General features: G+C 41.3%; 1 protein-coding gene across 2 annotated transcripts in view; it reads right to left on the bottom strand.

Moving 5' to 3' along the window:
- Positions 1-1,122: 1,122 nt before the first annotated feature.
- Positions 1,123-19,934, bottom strand: part of myoz2b (myozenin 2b) — a 37,167-nt gene continuing 18,355 nt past the window's right edge. Inside the window, exon 6 of one of the 2 annotated variants that reach the window (XM_078543255.1) lies at positions 1,123-3,613. In XM_078543255.1, the coding sequence (XP_078399381.1) occupies positions 3,379-3,613 (235 nt within the window). In that variant the 3' untranslated portion in view covers positions 1,123-3,378. Of the gene's footprint in view, positions 3,614-15,831; positions 17,270-19,934 lie in introns of those variants that run through there. The other variant, XM_078543265.1, reaches the window with a different exon arrangement.

Below are 19,934 nucleotides of genomic sequence, written 5' to 3'. Positions count from 1 at the left end.
AAATTTTATTTGAGAATAAAATGACCCAGAGGGTCATGAATAACTCTGATGTGGGGGCGTTTGTGGCTCTTGAAGATAAAGCAACAGAGCTACAACATGCAAATTCAACATAAAAAATTCTAGTATACACGATTGGGAAACATAAGACAAAAAAACTTCCAAAAGTAAGGCGAAGGTCTGAAAAAAAAGTGGCCTGAGTTAGCAAATAAAAAGCTGCTAGGCTGAGTGCTGGTGACAAAAGCAGTTAGAACAACAATTAGCACAATCAAAATGTGACTGTAGACCATAGAATATTCATTAGAGATGAATTTCACAAACTGATAATCATTCTTCAAATAAAACCCTTCAATGTATGAAAAAGTACTCTTTAGCATTATCGTCAAGAATGACACAAAAGAGTAAGCTGACTGGAGTATTGAGGCTGCAGTGAGACAAGGATGTTTGGCTTTACTGCAAAATATTTTTTTTTATCCAGCACTTGGTACGGATTGAAGTCTAAGACCTTTCTACCACAGCGCACCGAGAGACTGGGAACTGTTTAGAGCCCCTCGGGCTGTACAGATCAAAATGAAAGGCTGTAAATGATTGTAATATTGTTTGTACTGATGCACCTGGTGATACATTTTGTAAAAGTTTAACCTGGATTGTACCCTTGTAATGTTGTTTTTGAAATGGTTTTGAATGTGATTGAAGATTTTTTATGAATAAAGTATATTTTTACAAAAAAAAACTTGGTACGGATTGAATATTGTTTAAATTGTGCTACAGCATTAGTTCATGCCTCAGTTCATGATGGCTTCATCGTTGAACTAAAATGATGTATGTTCAAGCTCCGCTCCAGGATTTAGGCTTATAATCAAATAGACCAGTATAGAATTGACGGAGTGCTGCATTGTTGAATGTGCCATTCTATGGGTGAGATTTTAAACTGAAATGTGTGTGCTGATTCAAAAGAATGCTAAAGATCCTGTGATACTATTCAAAGAGCAGTAAAGAGGTCTTCCAGTGATCTGGCCAAAATTGCTCCCTCAACCAATTATCACCAAAAACAGCACAGTTGGTTATTTTGCAGGATCTTGCTGTGAATAGAATGACTGTCATGTTTTCCAACATAACAGGTGATGCACTTCAAAATAGTTTATTGTGAAGCATTTTAAGAACTGTTAAGAGTTGTGATAAATGCTGAATGCAAATCTTTTTTTCAATCAACCAATCACAATACCATCTATGATATTTAGATGTCTAAGTTTAATTAGATGTTGGATGCTACAGTTAATAGACCAATCAAATTTGCTGTCAGAAAGCTGTGGAACAGCTAGATAATCTACAAATCATCCCTCAGGTGGCAGAATGAGGAAGGTCTTGTCTGCAACGGCAATTAAATGTACATTAGCTATATTCTGAAGTCAGTGATGATGACTCTTTGGAGGATTCTTCTGATGGAGTGAAATTAGTTATTCCAGTTATTAGACAATGATGATTCAAGATACAATTGCACTACAACTTTAGTGCCACACCAAGGAGTCTCACCCAGACTAGTGCTAAAATGATGCAATGTAAATCCAGATCTGGGGTCTTATCTAACACTGGAACAAAACAAAATAGCATTTGCAGGGCAGTCAAACTTCAGTATCAGATCAGATTCTGACTCTCAATTTATACTACATTTTTAATGCAGTGCAAAACAAAATATGTTACAACTGATGCTACAGCTGTAGTGACAATATAGCTGTGGCCCTGAACAGTGACTGTAGCATCACAAATCAATAATAGTTTCTATTGTTATTTCTTTACATTGCATCATTTATCTTTGTTTGTTCACTGTCATAGCATTCCACTGTTGCTTGTGTTATTAAGAGATTGGGACATTGATTTGTTATCATGCAATATCCTGTGACAAGTCTTGCAATGTTCACCCTATAATATAACATTACTTGTTGCTCACCAGCACTACAAAACAAACCAAGGACTACAATGAATGATAATTTGAAAGGCAGGGCGGATTGGCTAACTTCCACAATTTGCATGGACACCCTTTTTGGAGTTCTAGTTAGTTTTCCCTCTCATCGCATTATAACTTTAATCAGCAAGTTAATTTTAAAATAACAATATTCTGCCATGCTCAGTCCAATAAGAACCAGATATGTTTCCAACCACTTTAGTTGCAATAACAACTGCTCAGGAAGTTGGGAAGGATTCAGCTCACTGGCGCTGTTACAAGAAGATTGTGACTCAGCATTCTGAAAAATATTTGGAAATATTGAGAATATTGGGGGGAAAAGATTGGGCTCACATTTAGTGAACAACCCCACTGTCTGATGAGATCTTGAACCATACAAATGAAACAATTCTTAAGTTTAATTCCTGGTCAAAGCTAAACATTCTCAAAGGCAATGGAAAAGGGAACACAACCCAATCAGTGAAGTTGGGAAGGGAAAAGTCAGTCATGGGTTGCATTCCGCTCCCTATCTGGTGACTTCTGCTAGAAGTACTTGACTGTGAATTTTGGATGAGAACGGCATTGAGCTTGGATGTGATATCCTTTTAGGTTGCTAACAGTCATTGTCAAGCCTCATATTGGTCACTTGATAGCTCATTGCTGTCAGAACAAAGCTCCTGTGCTAGTTGCTGCTACAGGAGAGAGAGAGAGAGAAGATAAGTCAGAAGAAGAGGAAATGGGAAAAAATTGAAAGGAAAGTAGGGGAAACAATATTACTCTAGTTCAGAGCTAAATGTCCTGTAGTTTTTGATAGGATAGACTTTTACATTTTGCCAATAGATAATTTCACAGTTTAATGTTTTTGCAAAATTTGAAACTGCAAGAAGCTTAGTCAAAGTGCTTTAAACAAAGGACAGGATAAACTATTAGATCATCTGAATACTTTGTAAAATATCGTGAACATCAGTGCTAAGCATAGAAATTCATCAGAAAACTAACCGTGGTGACAAAGCTTTACCGAGTACAATGTTGCTAAAGCAAAGATTTTTCAGACTATTTGAACTTGTGGGGAAAACAAAACATGGACAGAGTTGGTATATTAGTTGGTGTATTTTTTATATTTGATTAAAAATTAGACCCAGAATTTCCTTGGATTTTCTGCTATTGCACCACAGTAATTTTCCCAGAGATGCAGCAGAAACACCATTTATAAATGGTGTTTCTATGTACTGCCGGCAAAGTATACAGAGGTGAATCAACAAAATATATGAGGAAGTCAAGGCCTGACTAAAAATTAATCCAAAGTACACAGGGGTTTATTTGGGGGGTTTTTTGTTTGGTATGAATTATAGCCATAGTCGGTTGAAACACAAAACATTATCTATGCATATTGAAAAAAAAACATGCCTTGGCTGTATAATCAAGAGCACAGTAATATTTTAAAGGTCATCTGTTTCAGGAATGGTTGCTTCCAAAGGCAGGTCATCAAATACTATTGCAACGTTGTTAGATGTCCAACCTTGCGCAGTTCTGTTGAAGCTTGGCCGACCAGCAGTACCATCTTGGAAGACGGGCAACTTGAGCTCTGGTTCCAGTAATGCAAAATCCAGCTTTGGTAACTTGAAATTCATAATTTTGGAAGCTCTGTCAAAACCACCATAAGGAGTTGCGACTCTGTGGGTTTAGAAGTGAACAACCAGAAAACAATTAACAGAGAGAGTTTACCTTGCTTAGCTGCACCCTCACGTTGATCTTTTGGAGCATCCTGGGTAGCAACTATAAGACTGGAAACAACATTACTGGGCTGAAGCTGCAAAGTCTTTTCTTAATTTCACTGGTTTCAATTGAAAGTGCTGGTTTCTACCTTCCTGCTTGCCCTCCATTATGCTGTGATTTTTAGCTCTGAGTGGGGCCATGTTAAATATCACAGCCACGTTTCAGATCACAGACTACATTACCACAATAACTGCACTTTAACAATAATACACCTCTGTCTACACCTCCATTGCCCACCAGGACAATCTGAGGGCTCTCCGCTTCTTCCTGAATAAATGCCCAAACAGTCCCTATCCACCACCACCCTTCTCCACCTGGCTGAACTTGTTCTCTCATTGAACAATTTCTCCTTTAACTTGTCTCACTTCCTCCTAATAAAAGGTGTTGGTACCTGCATGGATCTTAGTTAAGCCTGTCTCTTTGGGGTATGTGAAACATTCTTGATCCAACCCTACTCAGGCTACCCTCTTCCAGCTCTTTTTTCCGGTACATTGATCACTATATTGGTGCCATTTTCTCCTCTCACTTGGAAATGGAAAAATCATAAATTTTGCTTCCAATTTTCACTCTTCTCACACCTTCACATGGTCCACCTCCAACACTTCCTTTCCCCTCCTTGACTTCTCTGTCTCCATTTTTGGGGATAGGCAGTCTACTCATATTCATTATAAGCCCACCGACTCCCACAGCTACCTCGACTACACTTCCTTATACACTGTATGAGTACTGTTTACTGTTAGGACTCGTTTCCATTCTCCCAGTTTCTCCATCCCCGTCGCAACTGTTTTGATGCTACAATGGCAATTTTGTCATTTCTTCCTTTTTCCTCAATCAGGGATTCCTCCACCCCCACCCTCCAATTACCGTTGTGGATAACAGGGCTCTCAACTGTATCCAACCATGTCCCACACTTCTGCTGTCACACCTTCTCCTCCCGTCCAGAACCACAATAGGATTCCACTTGTCCTCACTTTCCACCCCACCAGCCTCCATATTCAAAGGATCATTCTCTGTCATTTCCGCCACCTCCAGCATGATGCCACCACCATGTCATGTCATCACCATGTTTCCCTCCCCTGTCAGCATTCCGAAGGGACTGATCCCTCCGTGATACCCTGGTCCACTCCTCTATTACCCCATCCCCTTCCCACAGCACCTTCCCATGCAATCGCTGGAGATGTAGCACCTGCTGTTTTATCTCCCTTCTTCTCCTGTCCAAGGCCCAAAGCTCCTACCAGATAAAGCAGTGATTTACTTGTACTTCTTTCAATTTAGTCAACTGTATTCGCTCACAATGCGGTCTCCTTTACACTGGGGAGACCAAATGCAGACTAGGTGACTGCTTTGCGAAACACCTCCGCTCAGTTCGCAAGCATGACCCAACCTTCCGGTTGTTTGCCATTTTAATTCACCACCTTGCTCTCACACTCACATTTCTGTCCTCGGCCTGCAGCAAGTTTGCCTGCAAAGCCCAATGCAAGCTGGTAGAATAGTACCTCATCTTCTGATTAGGCACTTTACAGCCTTCTGGACTCAACATTGAGTCCAACAACTTCAGGCCATGAACTCTGCCTCCATTTTGGAGTTTTTTTGCCAAGTGCCAGTCTGTATCTTGGGGGAGAACTTTCCCCCCGTTGGGGGGATTGTGTGGGGGCGGGTGGGGCTTGGCGCGGACCTGGTCAGCGCCGCCGATGGGGTCCGCACCGCCATTTTGCGTGGGCAGGTCGATTAAGGCCCGCCCAGCGTGACATGCGCCCGGAAGCACTGTGCACTCCCTGTGTGGGCGGGGGGAGGATTCCCTGAGCCGGGGCCTGCACTCTATCACACATGCGCGTGAAAGAGCACAGAAATCTCCCTGAGGCACAGAGGTTAAGTTTTAAAAATCTAAATGAAGAAAAGAAAAAAAATTAAGATATGTCCCCTCATGTGCCAATATCACATGAGCTGGGACATGTCAATGAATTTTTATAAAAATTTTTATTCAATTTATAAACTCTTCATGAAACCTCATCCTGCCCATGGATGAGGTTCCATGAAAAATGCGAAGGCCGCCTGGGCTCTTCGCCCACCCGCCAACCTTAAGGTTGGACGGGCAGCTCAGTTTATTGGTTTAATTAGTTTTTAAATGGCCTTAACAGACCTTTGACAGTTCAGTGAGCGCACAGCTGATTCCGGTGCGCGCCCACCGAACTGAAAATCTAAATGACGCGCGGTGACATCGGGAAGTATGCTTTCAGACAAAGCTGCCCTTTATTCTACCATTAACACCTTCTCTGGAACAATGCCTTGTTTCTTTAGTACAACCATTACCACTCATTTCGGAATAAAAACAGAAAATGCTGGAAAAACTCAGCAGGTCTGACAGCATCTGTGGAGAGAGAAACAGAGTTAACATTTCGAGTCTGTATGACCCTTCTTCAGACCACTCATTTTGGCTTTTGTTCCATGACATCTTCATCATTTAATCTCCCCTGACCTCTGACCTATCCCTGACCTCACCCTCCTCCATTTTTCAACAGCATAAACAAATCTCATTTCTACCTGCCTTCAGCTCTAAAGCAGAGTCAGATTGGACTCAAAATGTTAAAGCTGTTTGTCTCTCCACAGATGCTGCCAGGCCCGCAGAAGTTTTTTTCCAGCACTTTCTATATTATATCAAAAATACTATATTGGCTGCAAAGCACCTGTAACATCTTGAGGTCTTGAAATGCCATATAGAAAAGCAAGTATTTCCTTCTTTTCAGGCTATCCCTGAGAAATAGCATGAGAGTTCAGATAACCTATTCTATATATGGCTGAAAGTTGATTTTTATCTTTCGATCCGTGAGTCATGAGATGCAATCAGTGATCAATAGATTTTTAAATTTAATTTCAGAGATTTGGAGGAAATTTTTGCATTCCTTGAGGGACCCTTGGGGGTCTTGCCTGCTGGCTGGAGAGCTGTTGAGAGCCCTGCAACACCTCCTTGTGGGAAGGCCCGCTGCATTAAGTGCCGATCAGGCAGAGGCAGGAAGGTAGTGGAGTCCCCACTGGCCACCCTCCTGCCCAATTAAATGCCCCCCAGCCACCAAACATGCCACAGAGGGCAGTAAATTCCACCCTTTGACTTTTTCCCTACTAATACTAATTCTCTTTGGTACTTTATGATTATGGTGAGTACTTTATGTTGGAATTGATTAACAGAGAGAAAAGTAAAACCTGCAGGACTACACAATGCTTTAATTATACCAAACCTTCAATTCAAATATGGTATTCTGTTTATAAGAACAATAGTAATACTTGCATTTAGCATCTTTGAATTAGGACTATGTCCCATAGTGCTTCACAGAGAGGATATCAATAAAAAGAGATATTAGGAGGGTTAGGTCAAAAAGATAGAATTTAAGATAGTCATAAATATTGAGAGATGGGGTGAGTTTAGGGAGGGAAATCTAGAACATGGGACCTAGATGGCTAAAGTCATGACACCAATGGTAGTGTGAGAAGTAAGTGGGGATGCACAGAAGGCAGATGAATGGAGAGTTCTGGGAGGGTTGTGGTACTAGAACATGTTGCATAGATAGAGAGGGGTGAGGCCATTAGAGGGTTTATACAAAAGGATGAGAATTCTCAATTGGAGGCTTTCGGGATTCGAATGCCAAATAGGTCAATGAGGATAGGCATGATAGATGAGCGGGACTTGTGACAGAATGAGATTTGAATGAGCTAAACTTAATGAAAGGTGGATCATGGGAGGCCGACTAGAACAGCATTGCAATGGCCACATCTGGAGGTCAATAAAGGTAAGGTTGAAGGTTTCAGCAGCAATTGAGCTGAGGTGGTGGAATACTGGGCAATATTAAGAGAGGCCAAGGTGTGATTTGGTGATAAGCATCGCACCACCACTGGGGCAGTTTTTGCAAGGCAAGTGGTGAAAAGTTATAGCCATGCCACATGATATAAGGAAGAAGCAAGGTGGTGCCAATGATACCAATGCAATTGTCCACACTAAGGTCATGAATAGCAAGGACTTTGTTTGCAACTAAAGAGGGAAATGTGAACAGGGGTGGTGATTGTTGATCTGTCAGTAGTATGCAAGGCCTCAGGGGCGTATATTGTAAGTGGATTGAGAAGGAGTTGATAAGTTTATCCCCTGTAACTGTGGAGTAGAGTATAGAGCAGGTAGGGCTGCTGCTCATAAGGAGACCAAGTTCCCTTTGGAGAATGTCAAGAAAGGCACAGAGCATAGCTGTGGATTTAGCTAAGGTGAATACAAGCTTGGAACCGTGGTAGAAGAGTAGAAAGGCAGAGGAGTAGTGTGGAATTTGGATAAGGATTGTGAGGGTTCAAAGTTGCTGAGGCAATAAATGAAATGTAGCATTACTGGATGCTGCAATGAGGAGGAGATGGTGAAGAAAGGTCAGAGGTGACCAAGAGACAGGAATGGGGGATCAAATAAATGTAATCAGCTTGGGTTCAGAGTGGCAGCCAAAATTCACAAAGGCAGACAGCAGGGTATATTGTAGAACAATTCAGAGCTATGGAGGAGACACTACCGGTAACTGCTGGTGAAATTATTAGACTAATTACAATTGGAAAAGAGTGAAAGGGCTGGAGATAGTCAAGTTGATGTAGTGGAAGTTGCTAAATCTGGATCCACTTTGGTCCTAGCATGCCTGCCAAAACCTATCAGAGGCAGTGGTCCAGCAGTGCAGTAATGTGTCAGCCTGTGGTGTGTTATGTACTTTTAAGACAAGTTTTGTAATGTAAGATCACATGATCTTGATACCTGATAGCAGGGTAGCATGGGCTACCTCTATAGAGGAGCCTTGAGTTAGAGTCTGAAGAGAGAAGACAGAGTTTTGAGTTTTAAGCACACAAGTGTAGCTGCTGAGTTCCTTTCATTAGTAAACAGAATGTGTCTCTTCTAAGAACGGTCTACAGATCTTCTCTGTCTTGATACCAACTCAGTCATCCTGAAACAAGTGTGCAATCCGAATCCTTTGGCCCCAACAAACCAAGGGCACTGGATCCAACACAGCCTCATACAAAACATGATTTGCATTGCAACCATACTATATTATTGGCATTAATTCAATTTCTTAAAGAAGTAGTATATCAATAAGCAGATGTAACATTAATCTTTTTTTCTGTATGAGCCACTCCAGCACTGAAGATATTGTTTGTGCATGCTGAATTTTACTTGCAACACTGGAACTGGCGAAATAATTGATCTGCTTATATGGAGAGGCATGGAAAAGCTTGGATTCATCAGGCTGGTCTAAATAGTTACCAAAAACTGAAAAAAAATGACCATTCATCACTTTAACAGCTGCAATGATGTAGTCTGGATTTAAATTCTATTTTTGTCTGGTATTTGCATTCAGGCTTTCCCCCAGGAGTGAATTTTGCCAGACGCCGACACATCATTCCACAGAAGGAAAGGAAAACTGTATATGACGGGAGAAAACTTCTACCTCAGCTAACCCTCTTTCTTGGCTGAAACTGTGAAATCAACAGCATTTTAGGAGATGTCTGTAGATTTAATTATCCTACCTTCCAAATAAAAAGCATAACAACCCAACTTGGGGAGAATGGAGAAAGGAAATAGGATGAACCACAAAGCAAAATTTATTTGCAAAAACAACCAATGTTGTCAAAATTTCACTGATGCAGTGGATTATACTTTTATCATGAGGGGAACTAGCAAATGTATAAGTAAATATATATATATATATATATATATTATACATACTTTTTTCTCTTAGATGTACCACAGTCTCTGGTATAACACTGAAAAATTGTGGCACATTCTTTAATGCAGAGTATTTTACATTTTCTTGTTTTAGACTTTTTGCAAATTTTTCAAGGCAAGCCTTAAGGAAAGAGTTTAATGCAGCAAATTAAATTGTTATTATGCTATTGAAAAATATAGCAATTCTTAAGATGTCTCCAAAAGCTCTAGCATTCATATAATTCAGGACTGCTCTTCTGAGATCTGATGTTTTCATTTAAACTTGTGACCACTTGCAGCTGCTTGGTGGTCAAGTCAAAACTTTCCTCTTGCTTTTTTCATGTCCTTTGATAAATATCTGATCTTTCTAAAATACTGACTTAAGTATGAAACAACAGCAGGGTGTTTGGGAGGGTCTACACTATTTATAGTATTGTTGAGAAGGTGTCAGCCCAGCAACCGTAAGACTTTGAAATGCACCACAAAGCCTCTGCATTTTTAAAGACAAAGAAGCAATTTAACTATTCACAGGATAATGGTGCCCAACCTCTATATTCAATTTCTTAAAAGATGCTGCTTCTTCTCATGATTAATGTAATTTAATTGTTAATTGCACCTCTTTAATTAGCCGAGTCACAGTAAATGAGAAGGCACAGCTTGAGCTAATAGTTTTCACGCAATATTTCAGTTTGGTATTCTAAATTTGTTTCTATTAAATATAATAAGTACTATTAATGGTTGTTGGGGTGTATTTAAAATTGAAAATATTCCAATGGATAATGAATATCTGCCCTCTGGTAAAGAGAAAAAGAGAAAACACTTTCTAAGATAAGCATTATTAAAATGTTTTTTGTAATATTTCTGTATTATATTTGAGATACTTATTTAAAGCTGTATTGTAATAAAAATATACAGATCAATTTAAGTCTTACCAAAACAATTATGTTTTGCTTTCAAGTAAGTAAAGCCTCTTATCATTGTACCTTTCATTAGCTATTTATAAGAATCAACCAACCAATATTTTCTGAGCTGACCTCACCCATCATCAAATTTATAAATTATTGCACTTTTCATATTTTGTTTCCAACTCTAATTTCAGAAACTGTAACCTTTTAAACTAGTGTTTTCTATTTATGTGGTTTGCATTCTATTTTCTGTTTGATATTTTACTTTTAACGTACATTAATCACATTGATCAACTGCTTGGAATAGTAAGTACAGAACTTGCTTCTTGTCAGCATTTCACTGTAAATCCACAATAGCAGGCCTGATGATTTGGCTGAGATTGAGAAGTTGCTGAGTGGAGAAACCCTTGAACACTATTTATCAGGAACCTATTTTGCTGCAGCACCGCTGCATTCATGGAAAGAAAGTGGGATTTAAAATAATATTTAACATTTCTGTGTGTGTTTCAATTTTAAGCATATTAACTGTGATAGGAAATCTGTATTTCGAGGTAGGTGTGGTGGAATATTGATGTATAATAATTCACTTGATTTAATATAACACAGACAGCAATGACTTCAATGAAGTATGATAGTTGTAAGACTGTTTGTTCATGCACTTTAAAATGCTGAATATCTTTCTCATAGATGCAACAAAAACAGCTGGAGCTGAAACCTACAATTCAATTATGTTTAATTCCCTTTGACTAGTAAATCTCTGAGATCTCTCGAAAGCATTTATCTGACTGTGATATGCAAGCCATGAAACCACTGATGGAAGTTGCACTTTGAGTAGTGGATAGTTTGTTAGTGTGTTGACACTCATTGATATTTCCATGATGTATGCAGTATAATGATCCATGTTACTTGCAGTTATGTAAAGCAGTTACATGGTAATGTTAATAACTGTCCCAGCAGAACATTTAAGTTATTTCCTTTCATTAGAGAATAGCACATGTCAATACAAAAACAAAAATAGCTGGGAAAACTCAGCTGGTCTGACAGCATCTGCGGAAAGGAATACAGTTAACGTTTCGAGTCCGTATGACTCTTCATCAGAACTAAGGAAATATAGAAATGTGGTGAAATCTAAGCTGGTGGAGGGGGGTGGGACAGGTAGAGCTGGATAGAGGGCCAGTGATAGGTGGAGGCAAAGAAGAGATTGCCAAAGATGTCATAGACAAAAGGACAAAGCGGTGTTGACGGTGGTGATATTATCTAAGGAATGTGCTAATGGTGACATTAAGGGTAAAAAGCAGGACAAGCAAGTGACAGATAGCCCTAATGGGGTGGGGTGGGGGGAAGGGATCGAAATGGGCTAAAAGGTGGAGATAAAATGATAGATCGAAATAAATTTTAAAATAGGTGGGAAAAGAAAAATATATTTTTTAAATTATAAATTATTGGAAAAAGGGGGATCGGAAAGTGGGTGGGGATGGAGGGGAGAGTTCATGATCTGAAATTGTTGAACTCAATGTTAAGTCCGGAAGGCTGTGAAGTGCCTAGTGAGAAGATGAGGTACTGTTCCTCCAGTTTGCGTTGAGCTTCACTGGAACATTGCAGCAGGCAAGGACGGACATGTGGGCTTGACAGCAGGGTGGTGTGTTGAAATGGCAAGCGACAGGAACGTCTGGGTCATGCTCGCGGACAGACCGAAGGTATTCTGCAAAGTGGTCACCCAGTCTGGGTTCGGTCTCTCCAATGTAGAGGAGACCACATTGGGAGCACTGAATGCAGTAGACTAAATTGTGGGAAGTGCAAGTGAAGCGCTGCTTCACTTGAAAGGAATGTTTGGGCCCTTGGACGGTGAGGAGAGGGGAAGTAAAGGGGCAGGTGTTGCACCTTCTGTGGTTGCATGGGAAAGTGCTGTGGGAGAGGGTTGAGGTGTAGGGGGTAATGGAGGAGTGGACCAGGGTGTCCCAGAGGAAATGATCCCTTCAGAATGCCGCCAGGGGGGTGAAGGGAAGGTGTGTTTGGTGGTGGCATCATGCTGGAGTTGGCGGAAATGGCGGAGGATGATCCTTTGAATGCGGAGGCTGGTGGAGTGATAAGTGAGGACAAGGGGGACCCTATCTTGGTTCTGGGAGGGAGAGGAAAGAGTGAGGGCGGATGCACGGGTGATGGGCCGGACACGGTTGAAGGCCCTGTCAACCACCGTGGGTGGTTAAGGAAGAAGGAAGACACGTCAGAGGAACTGTTTTGGAAAGTGGCATCATCAGAACAGATGAGGCGGAGGCGAAGGAACTGAGAGAATGGGATGGAGTCCTTACGGGAAGCGGGGTGTGAGGAGCTGTAGTCGAGGTAGCTGTGGGAGCCGGTAGGCTTGTACATTTCAATAGTTAAGATATATAATTGAAAGTTTTCCAAAGGACTTTCTAAATGCAGTTGCTTGTAAAACTAAATATTGATTTTTCTTATGGAGAAGCCCATACCATTATGTTTATAAATATGACTAAATAACAGAAAATCTCTACCCTACATTTTATAAAATCCAATGTAATCAGCCTAGTCAATAAGTTTAGAAAGCAGCAAGAGCATTTTTTCATTTGTGAGGCTGATCTCACTGTGGTTTTTAAAAATGGGGTCATTGTTAGGGTGTTAGCCACTGGACCATGACAAGCAGCATTTTCTGAAAACCACCCAACTACCACCCACATGGGATGCAGCAATAGCCTGACTTCTAGCTAGTGGGAAGTCAACCACTCTATCAGAATTCAGCCTTGAAAATCACAGTTTGTCCCCTGAACAAACAAGAAACTTTGCTCCTTAGTATACCAAGTGGATGATCATTCAGATGTGAAAATTGGAACAGGATAACTCTCAGTTCTACCTCTCCACAAAAATGATAACTTGGATTTATATAGCACCTAATGCAATAAAACTTTATTCTCTCCACTACTTTTGCATTTTCAGGCTGCTTGTGTGAATGAGCTGCAATTCCCTCCAGTTAAACACTGAAGGATCTTCAGTCCATACCACAGAATCTTCATTCTTCCCACTGATTTCATCGTCAACCAACCCCACCACTTCACCCCCTAGCCAATGTCTCAGGTTGACACTCTCATCATCCCTTGATGACCTCCGTTCCATTCACCAATGTTTAAGCTCAACACTTCTACTGGTCTGTTAAATTTGGGATAATCTGATTCCTCTAGATATCAAAGTAAATAACCATGGATGGATACAATACTTTTATAAGTACAGGTTGAAAGAGAACTGTCACTAGAAAATATCTTCTGGACCAACAACAATTTCATTTATATAGCACCTTTACCGTAATAAAATGTCTCAAGGCACTCCACAGGAGCATTATAAAACAATATATAACATCAAGCCACATGAGATGTTAGGGTAGGTGAACAAAAGCTTGGTCAAAGCGATAGGTTTTAAGGAGTATCATAAAGGAGGAAAGTGAGGTAGAGAGATGAAGATGTTTAGTGATGGTGTGGATATATGGTATCACGGACATGGGGTAATATTAGCGGACTAGTAATTTAGAGGCCCAGGCTAATGCTCTGGGAACATGGGTTCAAATTCCACCATGGCAGCTAATGGAATTTAAGTTCAATTCATTAATAAATCTGGAATTAAAAGCTGGTCTCAATAATGGTGACCACGAAACTATTGGATTGTCGTAAAAACCCATCTTGCCACTAATGCCCCTTAGGGAAGGAAACCACATGCCTGGTATCGCCTTCATCTGACTCCAGACCCACAGCAATGCGGTTAGCTCTTAACTGCCTGCTGAAATGGCCTAGAAAGTCACTCAGTTGTACTGAACAGCTGCAGAAAAATCAAAAAGGAATAAAACTGAATGGGCTGCAGCAGTTGAAGAACATGGCTCATCACTACCTCTCAAGGACAATTAGGGATGAGCAACAAATGCTTTGCCAGTCATGTTCACGTCCCATGAAAGAATAAATACAAAAGAAAGAAAGCTCGGCCAGAATTTTCCCATTGGCAATTTGGGGGCGGGGCCCACTCGCCCACAGGAAAATGACGCGGGATGACATCGGGAGGAACCCCCGACGTTATCCCGGTCCCTTTAAATTTTCAGGAAGGCGGGCGGACAGCGAAATCAGCTGTCTGCCCGCCGACCTGTCAATAGCCAATTGAGGCCATTGACAGGCTAATTAAAGTAATTAAAGGCCCTGCCCATCCAACCTTAAGGCTGGCGGGCAGGCTAGGAACCCCAGCAGGCTTCTGATAATACACGAAACCTCATCCACTGGCAGGATGAGGTTTCATATCCGTTTTGAAAAAGTGTCATAAAGTTAATGTGTTTCTTATTAATATGTCCCATCTCATGTGACATTGTCACATAAGGGGGACATGTTAATAATTTTAATATTTTTCTATTTTTGGTGTTTTTTACCTGTCAGTGATCTCCCTGAGACAGCACTTGGTCTCAGGGAGCAGTGCGCTCGCACTTTGACAGATGGGGAATCCCTCCCCCCGCAGCATAGCGCTTCCTGTCGGGCAGCCCGCTGGGTGGGCCTGAATTGGCCCCGCCACTCAAAATGGCAGTGGGCCCCGTATCGGTGGAGGGGGTTGGCTGTCCGCCCGCAGCCAAGTCGGTGGGGCCCGCCTGCCCATCAAGGGCAAAATTCTGCCCAATGGCTTTGATCTTCACAATATTTAATAGTAGGAAATTTCTTCTGCTTCAGTAGTTGGTATGGGGCAAACAGCCTAAGAATTTAGAGAGTCTAATGCTTGTGTGCTAACATTTTTATTAATACACATTTGGACAGAAGGACTTGGATTAGAACAAACCATGCCTTGTAACAAGAATTTTAAAAATCCAGAAAACAGTGGGCTGAAGGCCCACTGAATTTTAGTTTTTAGATGTTTGCTGTTAAAATGAATAACTTAGGCAAATTTCATTGCAAAAGAACTAAATAATGTAAATGGAGCGGGCACATAACTTTGTAAGGATTGCGGACTTCCACATAGTACAGGGTGCTTTTGACTGCATGTACATCATATTGTGGATGCTGCATGTCAACTCTACTGTATACTGAAACTACAAAGGATTCTACTACCTCAATTTCCAGCTGGTGTGTGTCCATAGGCAACAATTCATGTAGGTCAATTTCTGGTAATGTGGTGGCAGTCATGATACTTTAATTCTATGGTAGTTCACTGTGCCAGCTGCATTTGAGTCACCATGACAACCAAAGGGTGGCTCCCATGCGGCAAGGGCTATCCGATGATGACACTGTTGATAACTCATTGCACAATCTATGCACATGTGGGCAGCATGCAAATAATGAAAGCTATACTACTGTACAAAATATGATGGAGCAGACCATTAGTGGGCTGCAGTTGGTCTGTCGCATATGCAGAACCTCACAGTCATGAAGGGGCAGCCCTTCCCACCAGCAATACAATGAGCAGTGGAGGAGGAGGAGGAAGAGAAGGCAGAAAAGAAAGAGAAGGGTGGAATCAACATATACAGTCCCTTTTTGCCAAGACTGTCCCTGAAGAATACATCCAAGAGTGATACCAATAACTATAGCCCCAATTCCCCCATTCACCTTACCTTGCCTCTGGTACTGACCAGAACAGCATCCACTTCGCCACAATGCAAAAATAAAAGCTACCACAAAATAAACATTCCATACCCAATTTATTATTGAATTCATGCCATATTGCATACAAAAGTCAACTAATCATCCTTGTGCATTCCCTCAGTGCCAATGCATAGTCTAGTACTCCTAAGGATTGCTACCCTATGGCTGCAGCATGGCTGGTGGAAGGCTGCTGATTTCAGTGGAGCAGACTTCAGATGGCCTTGCAGGATGATCCCAAGCAACTTAACTGGCTTTGGACTGCACCATCTCAGCATGGAAGGAGCAGCCTGGGCTGGCTGGCTGACAGGCAACAGCAAGGATACTGGAGGAGTAGCAGAGATGGGAGGCCAAATGTTGTCTTTCTGAGAAACGACCATGGCTTTGTGTTCTCTGGAGCCACTGCCACTTCCCTGGGGCAGCACCTTAGCAATCCTAGTAATCTGTTGGAGGACAGATTGCTGGACTCTGATGACACCCTGGAAGCCCCTTTGCATATTGTAACTCATAACCACGATGGCAACAGTCTCAGCTTGTATGGCAGCTAGCTGACCTTGCTTAACAGTAATCCAAACTTGCATTGCATTGGGATGCTGCTGCTTATACTGCAATGGAAGTTTCAACATCAACTATCAGACCCTGCATCATGATTGTGTGCAAATGTGTGCAAACAGGGTTAGCTATTACTTCCATGCTGGAATGGATGAGCTCTAAGCTCTGTGCAAAGATCTCAGCCAAGTTGGAGCTGGACTACTCCATGATATTGACTGCAGGCTCTGGCAGGCTTTCCAATGCACTATGCATTTCATTATGCATACTCAGCAGCGTTCTTCTGCAGGCTGCCCTATTGGAGTCTTCGTCTGAGTTTTCTGTAGCAAAACCTATGTGTGCTGTTGCCCTTTGGTAAGCTGGCAATCAAACGATGATGCTGTGTCTTCAGCATCACTCACTTCCTACTGCTCCTCCACTATCTGACTAAGTTGGGCTTCTTGGAAAAAGGCACAAGGATAAAGTAATGTTGCATGGGTTGTTGGGGGCGGGTGGGGGGTTCATGGGGTGGAGTAAGTAAGAAGGAAATGCTTATACTATCTTCAGCTTGTAAATTTGAAAAGAGTGTAGAATGAAGGGGAAGTGAGATGTGAGAAAGAAGATTAGGTATGAGAATATTGTTATCTTCAATAATTTCAGCTCCGTTGCTGTCCTTGAAATCTGCAATGGGTGCTCCACTAATGGCTAGCATCATCTCCTCCCTAGATATTAGAACATTTAGGCATGCCTGTCTCCCTCTGCTTAGCTCCTGCTGTCTCCAGTTTTGTACCAACTTGTCCTGCAAGAGAAAGCAAAGTGTGTCAGTGAGTGTTGTGCAATCTATTTGATTGATGGAGCTGTCATGGTTGGATTGGTGACAGTGTGTGTAACCTGTGAGAAATGGGTGTGAGGCTTGCAGCAGTGAAAAATGTGTGAATGAGATGAAGCATATGATTGTTAGGCATGAGTCCTGATGATATAAAGATTGTTGGGAGGTGAGCGATGGGGTGTGCAGAATTGAGCAACGGCTGAGACTAATGATGCAATTGAAAATGCACTCACTGACCTTGATCGCTCATGTGTAGCCATCGAACTTCTTGTGACACTGCTTCCAGGTCCTTAAGGCTTAACGTCCATGGCTATGTTTTCCCACTGCCTTTTGACCATGTGTCTGCTTGGCCTCTTGGCCCCTATGGATACAGGACATCTCTCCTCCTTTCCAACTCCTCCACTAAGTTTTCCAGCACGGCATTCCAAAAACTTGGAGCCTGCACTCCCTCCTGTTGTGCCTTTTCCTTACTCTTTCCCTGGCCAGATTCTCTTTAACCATGACTCCAAGCACCTATTCCTGCTACATTGCACTTCCCCTTTAAGAGGGACAGGCTAATTTTAAGTGGTACAAACAAGTCACGATATTGGCCTCCTGCTGATGCATCCAGCTGATGACATGCACGGTTAGCACTGGCTGGACCAGAGCTCATTCAAGTTAACATGTTGTCTCCATTGCAATCCTCATGCCCATTTAGGGGAGTATTCAATTTAGACCTGTCAGAGTATAAGAGAACTAACATGATACTAGTGAATAGAAGAGGAATGTGAAAATATGATGCAAACATTGTGAAAAATGTGTTTTTAATTTACCAAGCACAACGTTCACCTACCATACAGAAGTGTCTTCGGAAAGAGTCATCTTTAATGGTATAGATCCCCAAAGCCTGACTGATAATGGGCATGATTACATATTGGCACTAAGAGACTATTATTTATGAATAGAAGCATGTTCTATCAAGAATCAGAAGGCAAAAGAAGTATGAATTTTCATATTAGAAGAATACCTAGGTGGATTCAGAGCACCGTCTCTTTGATAGTGTATAAGAGACAAGTCTTGAAGCAGTTTAAGTTCAGGAACTTTGTAGATATGGGTAGATCCAGGTGATCTCAGTATATCGTTAGTTTTGTAACATGGCTACAGTTGAGAAGATGACTGCTGTATCCCATGTTGGCTGGTATGAGTGAATATTTCAGCTGAACTATGATAGGATATTCTTTCAGTTCAAGTCAACTAAAATAACAATATCATTCATCTTGGGATGCCACCCCATGGTTCATGAAGGTATTTTGACACTGAATATGTATTATTTGGGGAAGAGATTTGGCTGCTGAGGCTGTTCACAGATCTGTTTAAGCTCATTTTGAAATAACAAAAGCAGAAAATCCATTTTGATTTGAGCTTCACAATCGACAGTACTGGAGAAGGGGATGGCTGTGCAATGCTGCACACAAGATTATATTATTGATCATATAGTTAATAGAAGGCATTTCCATTTTGACATGTCCTTCACCACAGATGGAAAATATTAACCGCTAAAAGTAACTTCTCAATTTGTTTATTATTTAAGTTACAGAATGTTCCAGTAATTTATGACGTTGAGTTCTAATCATCAAAGTAAACATTTTAGTTTCCTGAGGACAAATAAATGTTGGAACTACTTTATCCTTGCATTTTCATGTTTAAAGTATGTAATTAAAAGTCCATGTACCAGATTGTAATATCAGCCTAATGATCTTATAAACAGATTTGCTGGAGCTCTGGATTGGAATCATGTAACTGTGACCAGAGGTGACTATAAAATAAAGTCATTCACATGGAAGAGAGGAGAGGGGAAAGGGAAAGAGCAAAATGTGGAGATGCAATTTTCAACCATCTCTTGCCTGTTTTTCACTTGAAAAATGGTAATCAACAGAGGAAAACCAGATGGGTACCTTGGGCACCCCTTTGAAGCCTGATTCAATATTCAAGCAAACCTTTCAATAAATACCCACAACACCTACACAAAACAGGCATCAGGCTGTTTAATTACGCAAGTTGCAGGACCCTATCGCCATTTTAATGTACAAATGGCATGCACTGTGCATGTTTGTACCAGGTGTTGAGCAGCCAAATCTATGCTCGTTGGAGTCTGATCTAAAAACAGCCTGTTTTTTTGGACAGGATATTCATGAGGGGTGCAAAGGAGCAGGAGAAGGTGCCTGCTGCTCACTAGCTAAATTCAAATGAAGCATGAACCTGAACAAAGTGCAGGCCTCCAGACTGTTGCTTTGGGCGGTTGCTGTGGATGTGCTGCTGCCTTTGCCCCCAGCTTGGGCCAAATTTAAAAGCATTTCTGCAGATAGAGAAGATGTGTGGTAATGTTAACCTGGATCACTCTAGTTTACATTGCTTAAGGCTGGAGGCATGCAAGAATACTTAAAATCTGTTTTGTTGCCAAGTTAAAAGCATGTTAATTGTTTTAGCTGCTTTTCAATTTTTAGTTTTAGCAACAAAAAGGTGGAAAAAAATCAAGAGATAAAAAATGGAGATAAAAATATTTTCCTGGGTCAGGGTCAATAGCATTTGCAGGGTTAGTTTGCAATAGAATTTCTATACTGGAGAGGGAGCCTACCAATGCCAGGGGAGAAATATC

This window comes from Cetorhinus maximus, chromosome 1 (genome assembly GCF_964194155.1).
Source record: "Cetorhinus maximus chromosome 1, sCetMax3.hap1.1, whole genome shotgun sequence".
In the NCBI taxonomy this organism is placed as follows: domain Eukaryota; kingdom Metazoa; phylum Chordata; class Chondrichthyes; order Lamniformes; family Cetorhinidae; genus Cetorhinus; species Cetorhinus maximus.
This window is presented reverse-complemented; position numbering and strand designations above follow the sequence as displayed.